The sequence below is a fragment of the Eschscholzia californica genome, unplaced genomic scaffold (genome assembly GCF_041429995.1).
Source record: "Eschscholzia californica isolate CP2 unplaced genomic scaffold, dmEscCali1.0.p SCAF_6, whole genome shotgun sequence".
Lineage (NCBI taxonomy): Eukaryota > Viridiplantae > Streptophyta > Magnoliopsida > Ranunculales > Papaveraceae > Eschscholzia > Eschscholzia californica.
This window is the reverse complement of record NW_028238483.1, coordinates 29,204,185-29,224,017: the sequence shown is the minus strand read 5'-3', so window position 1 is coordinate 29,224,017 and position 19,833 is coordinate 29,204,185. Positions and strand designations below refer to the sequence as shown.

Genomic DNA, 19,833 nt, shown 5'->3' with positions numbered 1-19,833 from the left:
GAGAAGATCAGAGAGAGAGAGAGCGAAGAGGAAAATGAGGAATAGAGAGAGAATGATACATGGATGTGGTTGTGGATAAAAATATACAGAAAACTTGTGGGAAAAGTAATGGTGGCGGTGACCGAAATTTGTGGAAGAAGAAGTGTTTTGTTTTCTTATAAACTGCAAATAAAAAAACATATCATCAAGTTTACTCTGTATGATGAAACCAGATTCCCGTCTGGTTTCATAAACCAAATTCTCGATCTGGTTGTTTAAACCAGATCTCGGTCTGGTTTGCAACCAAACCAGACCTTCAAGGTTTGGTTTTTCCGGCGAAGGGGGTTGCAAACCAGACCTTCAAGGTTTGGTTTTTCCGGCGAATATTTAGAGAGAGAGAAGGGAGGATTTTTTTATTTTTTTTAGAGAGAGAGAAATAGGAGAGTTTGAAAAAAAAAAAAATTTATGTTGAAGGTCGCCGGCCGGAAAATTTTCCGGCCGGCGACCTTCGTCGGATAAGAAAGAGGTGAGGTGGAGAGAGAGATGAGGTGGAGAGACATGTATGGTGGAGAGGGATGTAAGGTGGAAGTGAAGTGGAGAGAGATATTTCCTAACTAAATTTATTTTAAAATTATATAAATGGGGGTAGTTATGGCATTTCCATGAAAATAAGGGGCCATATTTGAATTTACAGAAATTTGGGGGCCATAAAGGAAGCTGGCCACAAAGTAGGGGGCCATATAGGAATTAACTCAAAAGAAAATAAAGGATTACCGCCAATATAGATTTAACGGAGCACAAAACAAGAAAGGGATCGAGGGAGTGAAATACTGAAGAGATTTTCGCGCCAAATTGCTTTCTGCTCGTCGTTGCAATTTCTCTACGAGGGGAAATGAGTTCAAGAAATTCGGGCGGGAAGTCGAAGAGGAGCATCAACTCCAATTCCTCAAACCCTAACAACGACAATGCCAAGAAGAGAAAGCCCAACCAGAAAACCCTAGGCGTCGCCTGGGGATCCAACTCTCTCTCGTCCTCCAAATCCTCTTCTCGCAATTCCCCCTTCTCCGACTTCGGCAGGTCTCTCTCTCTCCCTCTCTCTGTACTCCCTTCATTTTTAATGTTATTGTTGATAAGTTGATTCAATCTCATCCAGTTATATGCAAGAAAAGAATCGAAAGCTCCGAAATCAATTTGATGCCGACGCCTCGAGTTCTTCACTCACTGACCCCAATTCTTGCAAACCTCTGTTTCATGGGGTTTCGATCTTCGTTGATGGATTCACTGTTCCTTCTAGCCAGGTTTACAAATCTCCCTCTCTCTACATGTGAAAAATTATTCATTTTTTGAATTTATAAGAGAATTAATTCGTTTCAGGAACTTCGGAGTTACATGTTGAAGTATGGGGGACGATTCGAGAATTACTTCTCAAGGCATCGAGTAACTCATATCATCTGTAGCAATCTTCCTGACAGTAAAATTAAGAATATTAGGTTTTTTTCCAATCTTCTAAATTTGATTAATTTCTTACATGTTTTATAGTTATTCTTCTTCTGGGTCTCATTTACTGGTTGTTTTAACATTTTTAGGTCTTTTAGCGGTGGATTACCAGTAGTAAAACCAACATGGGTTCTGGACTCTGTTGCTGCTAACAAACTTTTGAATTGTAAGTATAGTCGTACTTGTTCATTAGCTTGTCTTTTTGTATTTCTTTGTTCCTCATTGATGTAACGGTTATCACAAATAGTTAGGTTACCATATTTCATTGTACTGTCTTATCGTACAATCATGCGTTTGGTATACTGAAGTATCCAACAACACTTTGTGTTTAGTGTTTTATTTAACCAATGATTGTTAACTACGATTATGATTCATGTGAATCTTACCTTTTAGATACTTAGTTTAAAATGAGGTATTATGAATTGCACACCAAACCTTCATGAAGTCTACCTTATTTGTACCAGCGTGGGCGTATGAATACATAAATGCATTCTTCGAGTTAGAAGCTCGTAAATAGGGGTCAAATTGAGATGCCTTTAGAAGATACGCCACCAAAGAAATACTACATATCCAACAATTCGTTATGTTTTGTTTGTTTGCAATTTATGTTACATGGCCTTCTTGTTCTGTTTTTTCTTCAAAAAATTGAGGATGGATGGTTAATCATCTCATTGTCAACTTGTATGTCAGTAATATTTACTTGAGAAGTTGTAGTTATTGACTTCTTATCTTATCGGGCGAACATGAGGCCCCTCAGTCACCTGGTTTTTGTTGCAAATCGTGTTGAAGCCATTCATGATTCTGATTCTGTAAATCCTTTGTTTTTATAACCTTGGTTTTGGATATCTTTTTTTTCTATTAAAAACCTGGAAGCAAAATTTTTTCATCAATATTCTGACGTAACCTGCTCCTGGTTCGTTCATGAATTGTTTCCAGGGGTTCCTTATCAACTGGATCAACTCTCTAATGAATTTCGTGGGCAGCCAAAATTATCTTCTTACTTTGCTATCAAAAGTAGCTCAAGTTCTGAGGATGCGGAGCCTCCCTCTAGTCAACATGTAAAAATTGAAACTGAGGCATCCTTGTCAAAGAAAGGAAGCACCGATAAGGTTTCATCTGAGGCGGGTGACTTTATGCAAAATATAACTGAATGCAGTGGAGAGAGTGTCCTTTCTGGCGATGGAAAACCTTCAGAAGAACTAAAAATAGAAACTAATTCTGTTGATGTTGATAAAGATTTCTCTGAGGTAAGAACTATAGATGCAAGTCACTCCGATGTAAAAGAAGAAAAACAGTCCAAAGAAGACACTGAATTCAGTCCTCACAAGTCATCAACTTCAGTTAGTAGCAGGTGCTTAGACAATCAAAACAGATCCGAAACAAGTACGCCAGGAGTTCCTGATCAAAGACATTCGACGCTTGGAGATCCTAATTTTGTGAAGAATTACTTCAAGGTAATTAAGTGTGAGTTACCTAGCACTAAACCATAAGACCCGCACAATCATATGATGTAAGACATATCATCTCCCTCGAACAAGTTGAGACTTGAGATTCTTAACACTGATTTCTGACGATACAATCTGTTCTCTTTTGCAGTACTCACGTCTGCATTTCATAGGAACATGGAGAAATCGGTACCGCAAACGGTTTCCAACTTCGCTTGGATGTACTACTGCTAATGCTTCTCATGTCTCCGGGAAAGCTACAATTATCCATGTAGATATGGTAACATTCTTTGTCATTATATGGATATGTTTACTTGCATTCATGACTTTTCTGTTTCCAATTTTTGTTCTGATTAACGTGTTCCTAACTTATTTCTGCTCGTTATGACGATCAATTAATCTGCTGGTTGTGAACCATTTGAAGATAAAAGAGTTTGTGATAATAGGTTGTCGGAGTCTTTCTCCATGACAATGTCTTTCTTTTCATGCTCTAATTACTTCTTTCTTTCTTTCATTTTAATCCTCATCTTTGTTATGATATTTATCTTGATAATGAGATGGATTGCAGGACTGCTTTTTCGTATCTGTGGTCATCAGAAACCGCCCCGATTTACAAGATAAGCCCGTAGCGGTGTGCCACTCAGACAATCCCAAAGGGACAGCTGAAATATCCTCCGCCAACTATCCTGCACGAGATTATGGTTGATTAAGTGTTGCCTTATGCATTCACATTTAAATTTATGTTTGGGTAGAGTCTTGTCAATGATGTTTTGTTGTCCTTTGTCGTCCAGGGGTAAGGTCCGGAATCTTTGTTAGGGATGCCAAAGCTCTTTGTCCTCACCTTGTTATTTTGCCATATAACTTTGAAGCGTATGAAGAGGCAAGTAATAGTGTCCAGTACTCAACTTTGTAGCGAGTAGAGTCAGATACTTCCAGTAGTTGCTATGTTTTAATTTGAGTTACAATCTATTCTTTCTATTGCAGGTAGCTGATCAATTTTATGACATTTTGCACAAGCATTGTAAGAAAGTTCAGGTAACTCTCATAATTGTGTCATCCTCTTAATTGGTATATCACCAATTTTCAGTAAAATAGTAACTGTATATTGAACACAGGCAGTAAGTTGCGATGAAGCATTTTTAGATGTAACAGATCGAGAAGATGAAGCTCCAGAACATCTTGCATCAAAGATCAGGCAAGAAATAGTAGATACAACTGGATGCACGGCAAGTGCTGGTATTGCTGGTAATTTACTCATGGCTCGCCTAGCCACAAGAACTGCTAAACCAGATGGCCAATATTTTATTCCTCCTGAAAAGGTAATTTTTGTTTGGCGTATGGATGATTTTCTTTTTCTTGCTCTATCCAAGTAGTTTGTGGATAGTAGTAGTAGCCAAGAGGATAAACAAGACAATTACTTATGTTACATAAAAAAAGATGTCAATATTTTTGGTACAATGCACTTTGGTTTATCTAATGAGAGGACTGGAGTGATTTTCTTCTCTATTTTTGTTGACGAGTCAAGAGACTTCGACAACATCGTTTTAGAATTTAGTTACCTAGTGTAAGAGGAAGAGCTTCTAAGAGCTCCTGTAATGGTGAGCTGTCTACAAGGTGAAGAGTTGCTTTGTTTATTAGCACTGTTGTATCTGACTATGAGTCTATGACTTTCTTATGGGAGTTCCCGATGTTTTTATTTGATTTACTCACAAAGTCTGACACCAGCTCCAGTTTGTTAACGAAAATCATATATATTCCTAGGTGGAAGGCTATTTAAGTGAACTTCCAATTAAGGCACTTCCTGGCATTGGACGTGTTTTAGAAGAGAAGTTGAAGAAGCAATGCATTCAAACTTGTGGGAAGCTGCGAGTGGTCTCCAAGGTTTGTAACAAGTCTTTTTCTCCCTTAAATGAAACTGGTCGAAACACCTATTCTTTCACAGAACAATGTGGAATTAACTCTGAGTAAAGTAATAGCATATGGTTTATGACCACCAGTTTACTGTCTACTACTTTTTATGGATGACCATATTGTGAAACTATTTTCGCTTTCTTCTAAAGTATTTGCAACTTTCACGATTCATTATTCATTAATCAGTTCTTGGTGTGACTTGTAATATTAAATTGTTTTTTGATTCTGCATAATTTATGTAAAGAAATTTTATTTTCAAATAAAGGTTATAATGTAAAAAGGTAAATACTTGCCATCTTAATGGTCTATACTTTTGTTATTAATAAATTTGAATAATATAACGGTAACGTTATCGCCAAGAAATGGCTATAAGCCTATAACGAACAAGCGGTTGTTCTTACTCTATGTGGCAAAAGGGAACCTTCCAAGTAATGGTAAACTATTACTGAAGATGGTGTTATTTCAAGCTATAAAGAACTACGTGTAAACAATTTCTTACATTTATCTTGTTGGGATGCTTTTAATTTCTGAGAAGTTCCTTCCTGCTTGAGTGTGGGGGTAGTGATGTTGCCCTTGTATGTTGTATCTATTCTAGTTTCCTTGTACTCATACTTTGCCTTTTGGCCTTTCCACTGATCAATGAAATCTTGCCCTTCCTAAGGTGTTATTTTTGTTTCGAAAACCAATTTTAAACACTTAGTTGAAGTAAAATAAAACCCATGATGGTCTATCAATTTTGTGCATATTATGCTTAGAAGTTTGCATTCCAATACATACTCATGTGGATTTAGCAGTACTCAAGTTTTAAATCTTGCCCGTTTGTTGCATGCATTCTCTCCTCCTCAGGAATGTCTTCAAAAGGACTTTGGTGAAAAGACTGGTATTATGCTCTGGAACTACTGCAGAGGGATTGATAACAGAGATGTTAGAATGCGTCAGGTTTGGCAAACATCTTATTTTCGTACTCGATGTGCTCTTCTTGTCCAGATGTTCTTCTAAGAAGTTGAGACCCAGAATTCTAATTGGTTCATCACATTTTTTTTCCTAATCTTCCTTGAGTTGGATGTATGTTTCAAAGAAGATATTCTTTTTCTTGTGTGATGGCCAATGGATTGAACAAAGTCATGGGTGGTGTCTAGGAAAATTACTTCTGAAATGAATAATAGTGGCATGTTTTTTTTTCTGAAAATATCCAAATTATTAGATAGTCTCTATGGACAAAGAAGTCCAGGAATATCTGAGCCCTAAAGTGCACTTGTCAATGATCTGGGACTACTTTACGGCTTAAAGATCTGATGTCATACAAATAAGTTTGTCATTGATTTGGGGACCTGTCTAACGATATGGACTACAACTTTAAACTTATTCCATTCCTCAGTTGTGCGCCTTTACCGTCTTAATTTACTATTAATTTGTAAGCTATCCTATTCTCTTCCTTAAATATATAACTATTTCCGCTACTTGATTCAAGCACTGTGATTAGCAGGAGACTAAGTCCATTGGAGCTGAAGTAAACTGGGGAGTGAGGTTCAATGATTTAAAAGATGTGGGTGTTGTCGTGTTGATATACTGCAGATTTAATATACTTATCTTTTCGTGATGCTAGTTTGACTTAGTAATTTTTCTTATGCTTACTCCATTGCAGAGTCAACATTTTCTTGTAAACCTGTGCCACGAGGTTTCTTTGCGTTTACAAGGATGTGGAGTTCAAGGGCGCACTATTACACTAAAGGTATAACTTCTCATGTTTTCTTTTCTATTTTGTAAATTTATCACCTTAAACTTAATTTTCTTCAAGTATGTTGTGTATTTGCACATTTTTGTAGGTAAAGAAAAGAAGGGAAGGTGCGGAAGAGCCAACAAAATACATGGGGTGCGGGGACTGTGAAAATTTGAGCCACTCAGCCACAGTAATTTGAATCTTCTTAAGTTGCAAACATTTGTTTCTTATTTACATTTTGATGATAATTATCTTATTGCTTTTGAACCCAAGCATGGTTTTCAATCTGCTTAGATTCCAATTGCTACTGACGATGTGGAAGTGCTTGAAAGAGTAAGCAAACAGTTATTTGGTTCCTTAAATATAGGTAAGAGCTTCCGTATGTCTTTCATTTGAGTTTATGTGGGCTTTTCATCATAAGAAATAGTTTTTATCCATGCTACCCTTCATTGAGTTTGGACTTCAGATAGTGGACTTTTAAATTCCAAGTTTGATCGCCGAGGTAATTCACAAATAATTCATTTTAATGAAGCGAACCTAGACTCTACCACCTCAAAATGCCTGTCTCTTAAAACCTATGTCTTCTTTCTAGTTCACAACTTACACAAATGGGAAACCACTCTCAATGATCTGTCTTTGATTATGTTGAGGACGCAAAAGTCAAAACTGCATGCTATTAGAAGATTGTAGTTCCGTCACTGTGTGTCTTTTGTTTTGTACTGCAACATTGTTTAGTTTCTCAGCTTAGTTTGCTACTTTTGACCTTCTCCAAAAACAAGATTTCATACGATGCTTGACCTGGGATGGCTAGACCACTGTTACCAGATACTCTACCATTGCCCGTACTTTTTTTTGGGTGTGTTTGCGATCAAGTACCCCAAATTGGGCGTACCAAAATCGCCTTAATTGACCCATTTTCTCAGTAAAAATCTTTAAGCTCAAGTGTTCAACTGGTTGAGTTGTTAACTAGTAACTACAACAATTATTAGTTACTAGTTACGATTTTAAATTTCATTGAGATAGATGTATCTATTCCATATGCATAGAGGGCATATATAGTCTTGAAAAATAGTCTAAAATGTACCGGAACTGAAAATAAGTAACAACAAGACTCCAATGTACTGGATTATCACATGGTGGCGTATCGTATATGTCTATATGACCAGCCCATACCATGTACTAGAGCGATCTGTTTTCCAAGTAGGGCTAGACGAAGTTTGAACTTCTGCAGTTTCAATCAGTATCATCTGAAACGTTCAAAATTGTCAAAAGTTTAAAACTAGTCGTTACTTTATTTTGGATATTTTGAGGTCTATTGAAAATATTGGCTAGAGTATCTATTGAACTCTTAAGTTCATTACTTCGTCTTATTTGTTATGCATATACTTTGAGTTTTAGAGTATTATCCTAGACATTATCTGATGGATAAATCTTAGCCACGGGAATCAGTGCATCGGTTAAACTCTCCCTTCCTCTGAATTCCTTGTTCCTGGCAAGTGTATTAGACTCGTGTTCTCCTTTTCAGAGACCATATAAACTGAGTTTTTTTGGGAGTCAGCACTATTAAGTTCTCAAATATTATTCGAAACAATTGAGAATCTGATATACTGTCATTTATAACCGTATATTTCTATTTATGTGGCTGAAAACTGCCAAGTGGAAGAAACAAGTTGAATAAGTGGATAATTGCCTTCTTGCAAATAAAAAGGAAAAAAAAAACTTGATTGTGTACATATTAAAAAATATAATTTATTGACGCTCAATTTGCTCGACATGGATAATGTATTTACAAAATTCCTTCAATATGACTTGCATTTCATCTTTATATTTCTTAGTTTATTATTATATTTTGGAATTATCTACTTCTTGTACACATGGGATCTATAGACCTCTTAAAGTAGATTGTCGGTGCTTTCAAAACCATGAAGATGTTTTTTTTTCTTTATGTTTTGCATCTTCCATCTTTTCTAACCCGTTTTTTTTGACGCTCAATTTGCTCGACATGGATAATGTATTTACAAAATTCCTTCAATATGACTTGCATTTCATCTTTATATTTCTTAGTTTATTATTATATTTTGGAATTATCTACTTCTTGTACACATGGGATCTATAGACCTCTTAAAGTAGATTGTCGGTGCTTTCAAAACCATGAAGATGTTTTTTTTTCTTTATGTTTTGCATCTTCCATCTTTTCTAACCCGTTTTTTTTTGTTTGTCTTTGATTTCTTGTCAAGTCTTAATTGATTTTCTTTATGGAGCATATCTAGTGCTGTTTACCAGTCGTGCTAGATGTTGATATTTCTCTTCACTTAAGGTTTTGTCTGTATTGAAATTTGAGTTCTCCGATCCAAAATAAGCTCTCATTAACCCCTTGTGGTTTGATCTTACTTAAGATGTCAAGGAGATCCGAGGCGTTGGATTGCAAGTCTCTAAACTGGAAAATGCAGACATGACTAGACAAGGTGCCTCAAAGAGATCTTTTGCTTTATTACATGCAAATAGATTTAGGAGTTTGCTAGTGGAACCATTTATCATTTGCATCTCAGAATTTCAGCTTAGGCTAAAGAAGTTGTAAAATTATGTCTTCTTTGACCTATTATATACTGTTCAGAAAAAGAAAGAAAAGAAAAAAAAAAGGAAACCATGTTTCTCATATGTGCAATATTACCTCTTTTTGGAAGGTAACAATTTATTGGTTTTGATCATATGAAGGTCATGGAAAAAATGCCTTGACAGCGTGGCTTTCAACTGCGCCTGGAGATAAAGAAGGATCCAGCTTTCTTGCCAGAGAGAGGGGTGATGGAGGTAAGGGCAGGCTGGACACCACTGCCACAAAGTATTACAACTCATCATATATTTTACACATCAATATAAAATGTCAAAACGCTAATTTACTAGTCAAATATACCATTTTTTACACGTCAATTTTGATGAGAAATAATCGTACTGATGATATCCATAAGGAATAGACAATGCAAAAGATAATCTAACAAAATGTTGCATTTTATGATTAACGCAATATTATTTAGATTCTAGAGCAGTATATTGACGTGGTATTCAAACATTAGATATACTTTTATTAAAAAATTAAGTAGTAAATTAGCAACAAATCTGCTAATTGTGAATAAGCCATATAGTGTGCCTGCTGTAGGATTAAACAGTCCGGTTTAAGATATGATATTTTGATAGTACATGCTGCTGCATTTGTAACTCTAGGTGTTAATTCTCCAAATTGTTGGTATATCTATCATGGTTACTGATGAGTCGCAGTTGTAATACTATCACATAGGTGTTTCTTCTCATTGCACAATCTTTTGCATGCTACAGATGCTAGAACAGTTGGTCACTCACATCAAATGGGTAGTAACCAATCAAGCAATGACGCTTTAGCCGGTGCATCAACGTTGCCCCCAATTAGCCATCTCGACATGGGGGTTATTGAAAGTCTTCCTCCAGACTTGTTTTCTGAAGTAAATGAAATGTATAATGGGAAGTTATCTGATTTCTTAGAGAAACACAGAAAGGAAGGTAGCAACATGAAAAGTTCTCATCCCACCTCATCAACTGAACATGTGAAAGGTGATTTTATCACCGAAACCCAAAATTTTTGTTCGTATATGGTTTAAAAGAGTCAATATAGTATACTGTTTTCATTGAGTTCAGGTGGGACAAACAAGGGCAAAGAACCTATTCAACAAAACAACACAGCTGAAGATAAGGTTAGCCTAAGTTGCTTTATTAATTGTCCTGTTTCAATGTTTATATACACACATAAAGAGGCTTGGCTGAGGACCCTTTAATTTAGTAGCCAGCCCGAGTCCCGAGCCTAACAATTCAGCTGAAACCAAAAGAGATAGCATCAGACTATGGAAGTTGAATATTTAACTCCATTGCTGCTCTCCCTGGAATGTTTGGGCGGATATTTTCTTACTGTGTTAAAGTGAAAATGAACAGTTCAATCAAAATTACAAGATGATTTTTTTTAAGTATTATGTTTTGTTCTTTTGGAGGATTTATTATCAACGATATGGACCAGCAATATTTGTCCCTTTTTCTATTTCATATTTGTTTGGTTCAGTACTTTGCGGATGACTATCTCTGTCAGGAAAAAGAGTTCAAACATAAGAAGATTCAGCCAACATCTTTTCCTCGCGCTGGATCCTCGAACTCGCGTATTGCTGCTGCAGGGGCAGATAGAATTGATATAATGCCTGCATCTTTGAGTCAACTCGACATCTCAGTACTAGAACAGTTGCCAGAAGAAGTGAAGGTCGACATACTTGAGTCACTTACTGAACATAATAGGCCTGGATGCTCTAGTGATAATTATAGGAGTTCAGTAAGAGAATCTCCTTGTAATATAAAAAGCATGGAGAATATCCCTATGAGTGGGCAGGAATCTGCGTCACAGAATAGGCTTTGGGTTGGAAATCCACCACTGTGGGTGGAAAAGTTCAAAGACAGCAGTCACTTCATATTGAACATTCTCGCAGAAATGTATTACAAATCTGGGTCCAGTGGTCTTTTATCTTCCATTCTGCAGAACACAATTTCTACTCTGGATGCCATCAATGGCAGAGATGAAGATGCCATTTCACTATTGTGTGATTTTCTTCGACAGTATATTGAATTAAAGATAGAGCATGATATTGAAGAGATCTATATTTGCTTTCGTCTTCTGAGAAGGTACTCAAACTTGCAGTCTCATATTCTTTCATATATACATTCAGAACTTAAAACATAAACCTTCTCATTGTGCATAATTTTATTCTCACCCTTTATTGGAGCCTAATCTTTTTACCCCGAAATTGCTGTTAGGGGGAGTGGCTTGTGATATTTTTTAGATTTAATAAACATTAGTTCTCATCAATTCAGTCATTTGGGATGTGTTCTAGGCTATTAGCTTTTACTTGTTTTCTAGCTTAAATCAGGTATGCCGTATGATCCTTATGGTACCTACAGTTACTTGTGTGGATCTTTATTTTACTAATATTAACTTGTGTAGAGAAGTCATGGAAACATTATGTACCTAAGGAAGTTCAGAAATGATGAACGTAGAAGTGGAATAGTTGGAAATTTTACTCAGAAAGAGAACGAACGAAATAAAGAGAGAACCAAACCTAATGATTTTGTTACAAATTGAAATCTTAATCCTATATGCAGAAACAAATTTACAGTCAGTAAAACAGTATTAAAACAGGATTTCACATTTTTTCGGCACCTTGTTTGACTTTTGCTTTAACCAGATAATTTGTATCACCCTTACAATATAACATATTAATTGAAGATCGTTTTTGCATTAGGTTAGCGACAAAGTCAACACTTCTTCTTCAAGTATGCGAGCTAACACTCCCATACCTTCAGGTATGAGCTCCTTTCTTGTATAGATTTTAGCTTTGTGAAAATTGCTCACTGTTACAATTCCCAGAAGTGCAGTTAGTAGTTGAACCTACAAGTATCATTTCACGAGTCCGAACTTGTCAAAAAAAACTTATATCACCCTTTAGCTTCTTTTGGAAAAGGAGACCGCTTTTGACCGGAAAAGATGGTGCTCCTCCAGTTTTTATATAATATAGAAATATCTAACTAGTACAGAATCTTTGTTCTAAGCCGGCGCTAAACCACGTCTTCCCTCACAAATAGAATCTCTGAAATCTTCTTGTTGAAAATTCACTGTAATATACTAGTCTTAAGAGTTACTATTCCAGTTTAACTATCTGAGCTTTCATATGCAACTTGCCTAGACGAGCGACCTAGAAATTCCAAAATCCAAACCTTTACTACATTGCAAGCGTGATTATTTTGGAGTTTAGAGAGGGGGACACATGTCTAGAACATATATTGACAGTTTTGTTATTCTCAAGAGTCAATGTACTAACATCCCCTCTGCATATATTTAACTTTGCAGGCCTCAGTTGGTGAGCACTATGGAGGGAATCTAAATATTTAGCTTCGGCTAGCCAATATCATTCAGTTATTAACTGCACTAATCTAGCTTTCTGCAGTTCACATAGTGTTATGGTTCGGTGGACTTTTTCTTTCGGTGACATGCCCTGCTTTATGAAGGTATCCAAGCCTGGCTCTCAATTTTGCATTGGGTCTATATATACATATATATATATATGTGTATTTATGTATACTTTGGTTGTTTATGTTGTTTTAATAGGTGTATTGAGTTTACTCGTCAGTTGTCCCCTTTCTATGTACAGGCACATATAATATTTTAAACGCTATAATGTAAATAACAAAAGGGCTTACTTTTATTTACGCTTTTAAGGGATGCGAGTTGCCATCTGATTTTCTTGAATTCAATCCAATCCAAAATTAAACTATAAATGTAGTCCTCCTTCGACTACCTGAATTTTGATCTTAGTGGGAGAAGGATTTAGAGAGAAAGTAAGTGGAGTTTGAGAAGAGGAAGATGGTGGAGAGATTGATGAGAAAGAAGGTGACCATTTTGTATTAAAATAGACTTGTCCTAAATTTCAACAATTAGCGAGTTCAAGCTTATAACTCTCTGTATGAGCTTGAGCTCATTGAATCAGGGTTCTTTTTCAATATATGAAAATATTTCCAATCGGTCTTTACTTTGGTTGAGTTCCACCGTACTGTTACTTTTATTATTATGTCGGCAAAACATTCTCTATACTACATGATGCAATGATCCTTCAATATATATATATATATATATATATATATATATATATATATATATAAGTATAACTATGTATAGGTGTGTCTCATCAAAAAAAAAAATATGTATAGGTGTGGGTGTCGTGTGTATATATATATATATATATATATATATATTTATCACATTATAATATCATTAAATACTTAAATTATGATTTGTGGAACCAGTGGTAATTGCACATTTAGCACGCCAAGGCAAATATTTTTCCTTTTTTTTTGGATGCAGCGGGTTGTCTCATTTTAATAGTCTGTAGGCTTGGTACATTTCTACTTTTGGTGTTTTTCCCTTCCCTCCCCTCAAAGTATATAAATTAAACTTCAATACTTGCACGATTTTTGTATGAACATAAAGACACAAAGTTAGGTCACACATAAATATATATTATACACACTACATGTCAAAATTTTCAAATTATACGGTAACTTACTAGAAATTAAATGTTTTATTACTTTTAGACATTGTAGTTTTATGTGATGAAGCAGATGCCCTTATAGCCTAACGTTGGTGTCGTGTATGCCTCCAAAATCCAAGATATGTCATGGGTCCTATAACCTTGGTAGGGACTTTCTCTCATTTACCTTTCATTATATTATAAGAATAAAAAGTAGTAGTCGTAGTTTGTTTGATGATTTTTAGGGTTTATTTTGAGGTCAGTTTACTTTAAAATAGTTATGTGTTTTTTATTACATTGTTTGTCTTCCTATTGCATTTATATAATTCATTGAAAGAATTTGACTGGGGCTTTTGCCCTTAAAATATGCAGACATGGATTCTTAAGTTTGACTAAAGAAAATCTAAACATGATTTATGTTTGAGATAAGATAAACTCTTAACAAGAATAGAGTAAGATTATATGGCAAGTTACTTCTCTTTAATTTGTCTTATGGTTTATTTAGATGTAAAAATTTTGTTTGTAAGAAACATAAATCTCTTGAAAAGACTAAAACTCCAAGAAACATTTTACTTCTTCGTATTTTCTTCCTCAATCTATTACACCGATATTAAAGATAAAAACCAATTAATAATTGGGTAGCACACAAGGTCGTAGCCTAATGGTTTTGCATCGCGTCTAAAATCTTGCTAGGAGTCATAAACTCGATACTTGAAGGTCGTGGTTTACCTTGTCGTATTATTCAGTGTAATTATATGTGTAAATAAATCTGAAATATTTATCATGACATCTGAGGATTAATTATGGTGAATTTATGTTATAATTCCATCTTACTTGTAAGACATTCTCATGTTATATGATGTACTCATCTTTTAAAAAGAGAAAAATCTTAGGGAAACAAAAATTTGATTAATATTTTGACCAAAAGTTACTTAAAGTCCATGATTCCTGTTTACATATGGAAGATGATTTACTGGTAGACATTCTGTTTCTTCATTTTCTTACTTAGCCTTCCTTCGTCGAAACAGAGCACCAGTTAATTTCCTCGGCCGGAAATTCTCTTTCTAAGTTCTAAGCTTCGTAAAAATTTGGGTCGAAATTATATATTATCACAAACCCATATTTAAAAATAAAAAAATCAATCAAATTAATAGTTCTAAACAATTAAACTTGAAATAATTCAATAAAAGAATGAATCATAAATTGATAAAAACATAATTTACAGCCATTGTTAGCTTCAAATTACATGTATGTGTATGAATATAAACTTCTGTATGTATGAAATATCAAACTGAAAAAGCTAAAGAAATTCTGAGAAGAAAAACAAAAGAAATCTTCTTGATGAGGAAGAAATGTTAAAATTGGAAACTAAACTGTTAGTTCAATTACCAGGACCTTTCCTGCTTGGTCCAGAAACCAGTGTATATACCACATCTTCCTTCACCGACGAGCGATTGTGTCCTCCTTTTGTGTTATTTGTAGAAGAAACAGAGAAGGAAGGTAATAACAATCTTGCCATTGAATCGAATATATCTCCTTCACAACCACCCATTGATTTGATGATAATATTATCATTTTCATTTGATCTAAGAGCTCTAGAATGTACAATCATATTTTCATGGTGAATCAACATCCCTATTAGCATAACCATTAATGCAATCTTCAAGAACTTCATTATTGAGTTGAGGGTTTTCTTTGTCTTCTTAAAACTTAAGAAATTATGGTGGTTGAAGTTCTGTCATTAAATCTGTTTATATAGAGAAGTTGGGTGTTTGTTTAAAGACGTGTCTAAAGACTTTTTGTTTCCTTTGAAATGTGGGACTAAATTAGAATTTTAAAGGGTAGTAATAAATTTGACTTTTTTTTCTTTCCTTTTTCAGTTGGATTTTAATATTTGTTGGAAATGGTTAGGTTTGGAAATCTTGGATTTGTTTGACTAGAAATTGGTTTTCACATTGGAGTAATTATTTAGTAGTAATAAGGAGTCAGCTGATTTTGACTTTACCCAAAGTTGTTTGAGTACCCATTTTATGTACACATCAAGTCAAAGACTCGTGATATTAGGAAAAAAAAGGTCAAGCCATGTGTTCTTTGGTTGGTCTAAATTTGTTACAAAATTACTTAATTAGGGGTCATCAATGTCTCACTCTAAATTTATCTGTTTTAATATATATATATAAGGTAATGAGTCGAGGTTAAACAATGAAAATTACTTGATAAAGATGTTCGGTTGAAACCCTAGAGTTTTGATTAAGACCGACCCATGAGTGTCGAACTTATGGCTGTTTTATTTTTCTTTTTCAGTGTGGAATGGTGGATTTTTCTTCTTGGATCTAACTAGGCAAAGATTCACAGGTAGACAGCCTTAATTGTTAAACGCGGCAGTGCACTTTGTAAGGTGTAAAAGTGGTGTCCGAAATGTGGAGATGGAATAATCGGTGAGATTACTAACCCTATTTTTTCAGTACAGCCGAGTGAAGTATTCTTCTTATTATTATAATGGTTAATTAATAGATTAAAACTACAACCACTTGGTAATAAAGGAAAGGATTTTGGTGGACAAAAAGGCAAAATCCAGGAAAAGAGAAAGTGACTCATAACTTTTAGGAAAAAGGAGTGTTTTTTAATGGTTATTTCCTAGTTTTAATGGCCCATTTGTGAAAATCAAAGTCCAAGCAAAGAAGTTGCATATTAAATCTTGAAAAGAAACTATAATGAAGAGAATGTTAATAAAAAAACGCGGAGAACACCGTCACCAAATGCGTAGGAGTTATTGATTTGAAGGACAAAAGAGAGAGGCTGGCTTCATTTATGGTATTTGTTGTTGTTTGTTTATTTGAATGTGATCTAACACTTGTTTATTTCCAAGTTGCCTTCCTTGGTTGCATCATTTTTTAGGAAGGGACCCGTAACGCTTTTGTACATATGTTTATGCGCATACATTAAATTTATAACTGCAGATTATGGTAACAAAAATAAATGTTCAAACCAAGATATGATATTCTGATTAGTATCAAATGCAGATTATGCTGACAAAAGTAAACGTTCAAATCAAGATACAATATCCTAACGCTGACAAAAGTAAACGTTCAAATCAAGATACAATATCCTAGCTAGTACTTGACACTTGGATATCAAGCTACTATATTTACAATATAAAAATAAAGAACTTGTTTCAAGAGGGGTGTGGTCACACTTAACAACTTATTTATGTTGTAGATGATTTAATTCAAGTGGGTGGTAATGGATTGTTTATATTATCTTTCATTTTATAAATAAGTATCGATCACATTAATATTTAAACTATTATAATATGTTTTCATCATGGTTTGAATATGGAGTTAGACTTAAATTGATTTTTCAACTTTCATGAAATGTTTGTCTGATTGAAACTTTAAGTTGACTTCTAATAACATATGTTATAGTCGTTTGAGTTTACCTTGTTTGACTATATAACCTGTAAATCCATGATCCACAAGAATAAGATCGATTATCGGGTACACAAAAATGATATTCTTTATGATTATCAAACAACTAACTTGAAAAGTCCCACATTTTTCACGATTTTGTAATTTTAAGTAAAGTGTGGGAGAATCTAGTCAAAACACTAGTAAGCAACTCAAAACAGGTTCCCAAATGCGGGCTTAAAGAATTGCTGAATGTGGACTAATAAAAACAGAAAACACAATTCCATTTTGTAGTCTAGTTGGGTACAATGGGATTAGGAAGGAGGGGATTAGTAGTGTAATGAATGAGAGGACTTACAAATAAATCTCTTAAATGGTTTTGTTGAGCCATCCTTGAAAACACTTTTACCTCATTTTCAGCTTCATATTTGTAGTTTTATGGATGGGGTCTTTTCTATCTCTTACGCGGGTATATCAGATTGCATAGGAGAACGTCCGGAGTTTGGACTATATGTGTTTGCTCAGACTTAGTAAGAGTTGGTGTCTTCTGAGTGAGCTCGTCGACCCTTTCTCAAGACCAAAATTCCTAACCCATTTGATTTGCATATGCGTATCAAAAATAAAAATAATATCGAATATTGCTAAGCTTTCGGGAATTAACACTACCTGGGACACTTTCTTGTTTCTAGTTTATTTTGTTGAATATTTTAGCCGTCACGTTTAGGCCCATTTTTGTTACACTAATACAAGTATCTCAAGTAACTTACCTGTTGGTGATCATAGTGGCAAAATGTCGCAAAAATTAGCACAAAAGTTTAAGTTAATAATATCTCTAAATGAGTTCGAGTTTGCAAGCTCTGCAAATTAATCTCTGCAAAGAGAGTTCGCAAAATTTGCAAATTCAGTTTATACAAAATCTGTTTTCTTTTTTCTTTCGAGAGAAAAATATTGAAAGTACACCTGTTATAACTACAATTTCATTTCGTCAGGCTTTAAGCCAAGAGTATTTCGACAGTTATCGTGTTTATCATATCGAAATTCGCATTTAACGACAATATGCGATCACAGTTTAAAGAAAAAATTAAGAAATTAATTACACAAAAACTAATTTAGTCATACTTTTTTTTTGTTAAAGATATAGTTTAGTCATACTAAATAATAATTATGAAATATTTGTTTTTTTTATACCTATTTTGAATATTATTTTGTATCTAATAGCTAAAAGAGGTTTTAACCAAATAGGTCAAAATAACACTACAAATAACTAAAAAATAACAAAACATTTTATACTTATTATTTAGGTCCAAAAATATACAAAGATTAAATGCACTTTTGTTATTTTGTGTAATTCTTTTATTTTTTATTTTAACTTTCGCACTGGAGATGGCTTATGAATAGAAGATTTAATCGTGTCATCTGGGAAAGAGAATCTTAACTGAGACTTGACACATGACAATTAGACTTTTTTTGAGTTTTGGATTTGGAGAAGCTCTATGTAAGTTTATAAGGGTCAATTTGCCCTTTTAAGAATTACAGTTAATTTTTTTCACTTCAAATTTGGCCGATTTGACCCCTAATGTTATTTGGTCATTTGTGGGGAATTTTTTTTGTTGAGTAAACTTTTTTGTAAGTTTATAATCTTTAGGGGATAAAACGGAATCAACCCTTAATGTTAGTAGTATTTCTTATTCTATTATCATTTTAGCCATTTCTGAAAGGTCGCGACTTTGAGGAATAAAGAAAAATCTCCGGGGAATAAAAATTCTTTACGAAATTGGTCAATTGAGATTGACTTTTTCTATATCTAGTTGTTGCTATATGACTTCCAGTTTTAGAGTTAAACACAATTAAATTTTAGAAGATCTCATGAACGAATTATAAAGAACTTTTATAAACTTAAGCAAAATCTTTATAGGGTTCTAAACCTAAACTCCTTCCAAGTGTTTATTCTTTTCTTTATCTTATTTTCCAAAGCTTTGTTTTCTAATCACTAAATTCTAAAACACATGGAGAACAAACCTAATATATTTAGAAGTGAATATATTTTAGGGTTCAAAATTAACTGATTTCTACGGTTTAGAATGTGTTTATTTTGGAGAGGATTAATAGATGAAGAAACTTGCTTTGGACATCCCATGGAAGATGTATTAAAAACTTCAAGATATTTTGTTTGATGATTTATAGGATTTAGAATGTTTTTTTGCTCATTATCTCTCTAACTTTGTTGTTGAATTTAGAGAAATAAGGTTAGTAGGTGTTAGAGATTTGGGGAAAATAAGTAAAAGAAGTGATGGAGAAAGAAAAAGACGAGATGAATGGTTTTTTTTCGGAGAAAAAAGAAAGAAGGGAAGAAGAAAGAGGAAAAAATGACATAAAAAAAATTTAAGTTAATTTTATAAGTTATAAATTACTTTGTATTCTCCGTAGAAACATATCCAGAGAATTTCTTCCTCGAATTTTTTTTTTTATTCCTGAAAACCACGGCATTTTGAAAACCACAAGCCATCCGCCATCCCAAGAAAGTTAAATAGAAAATTTTAATATCCAAATTTTAAATATATCCAAATTTTAAATATTATCTGTTCGTTTTATATATATATATATTTATTGATACTCCAAACGAGTCACAACAGAATACAAGACCAAAGACATGTGGAAGCAGTTGGTTCATCCAATTCAGGAGCACTCCAATTTTGAATTATCAAACTTCACATCAAGGATTCAAGAATAACCTTCAACAAAAAAAAAAAAGGATTCAAGAATAACCTTTTGACCTTTCTTATTTC

General features: G+C 34.1%; 1 protein-coding gene across 6 annotated transcripts; it reads left to right on the top strand.

Annotated features, from left to right (window-relative positions):
- The first annotated feature begins 723 nt into the window (after window positions 1–723).
- On the top strand, window positions 724–15,507 carry REV1 (DNA-directed DNA polymerase). Of its 6 annotated transcripts, XR_015227237.1 has the most exons (25): window positions 724–1,056; window positions 1,133–1,277; window positions 1,354–1,469; window positions 1,566–1,642; window positions 2,413–2,930; window positions 3,073–3,201; window positions 3,490–3,622; window positions 3,713–3,801; window positions 3,906–3,956; window positions 4,037–4,240; window positions 4,683–4,802; window positions 5,679–5,771; window positions 6,319–6,378; window positions 6,478–6,564; window positions 6,659–6,742; window positions 6,847–6,919; window positions 8,949–9,017; window positions 9,268–9,360; window positions 9,883–10,134; window positions 10,219–10,274; window positions 10,661–11,241; window positions 11,859–11,919; window positions 12,464–12,621; window positions 13,732–13,805; window positions 15,033–15,507. XR_015227237.1 is itself a non-coding variant. In XM_086645524.1 (23 exons), the coding sequence occupies exons 1-23, from the start codon at window positions 872–874 to the stop codon at window positions 12,503–12,505; spliced, it is 3,318 nt and encodes a 1,105-aa protein (XP_086501650.1). In that variant the 5' UTR covers window positions 724–871; the 3' UTR covers window positions 12,506–12,818. The 6 variants fall into 6 exon arrangements, 2 of the variants coding, with proteins under 2 accessions (XP_086501650.1, XP_086501649.1); XR_015227238.1 differs by lacking the exons at window positions 13,732–13,805; window positions 15,033–15,507 and adding an exon at window positions 12,929–13,132; XR_015227236.1 differs by lacking the exons at window positions 13,732–13,805; window positions 15,033–15,507 and adding an exon at window positions 12,722–12,818.
- The last annotated feature ends 4,326 nt before the right edge of the window (window positions 15,508–19,833 follow it).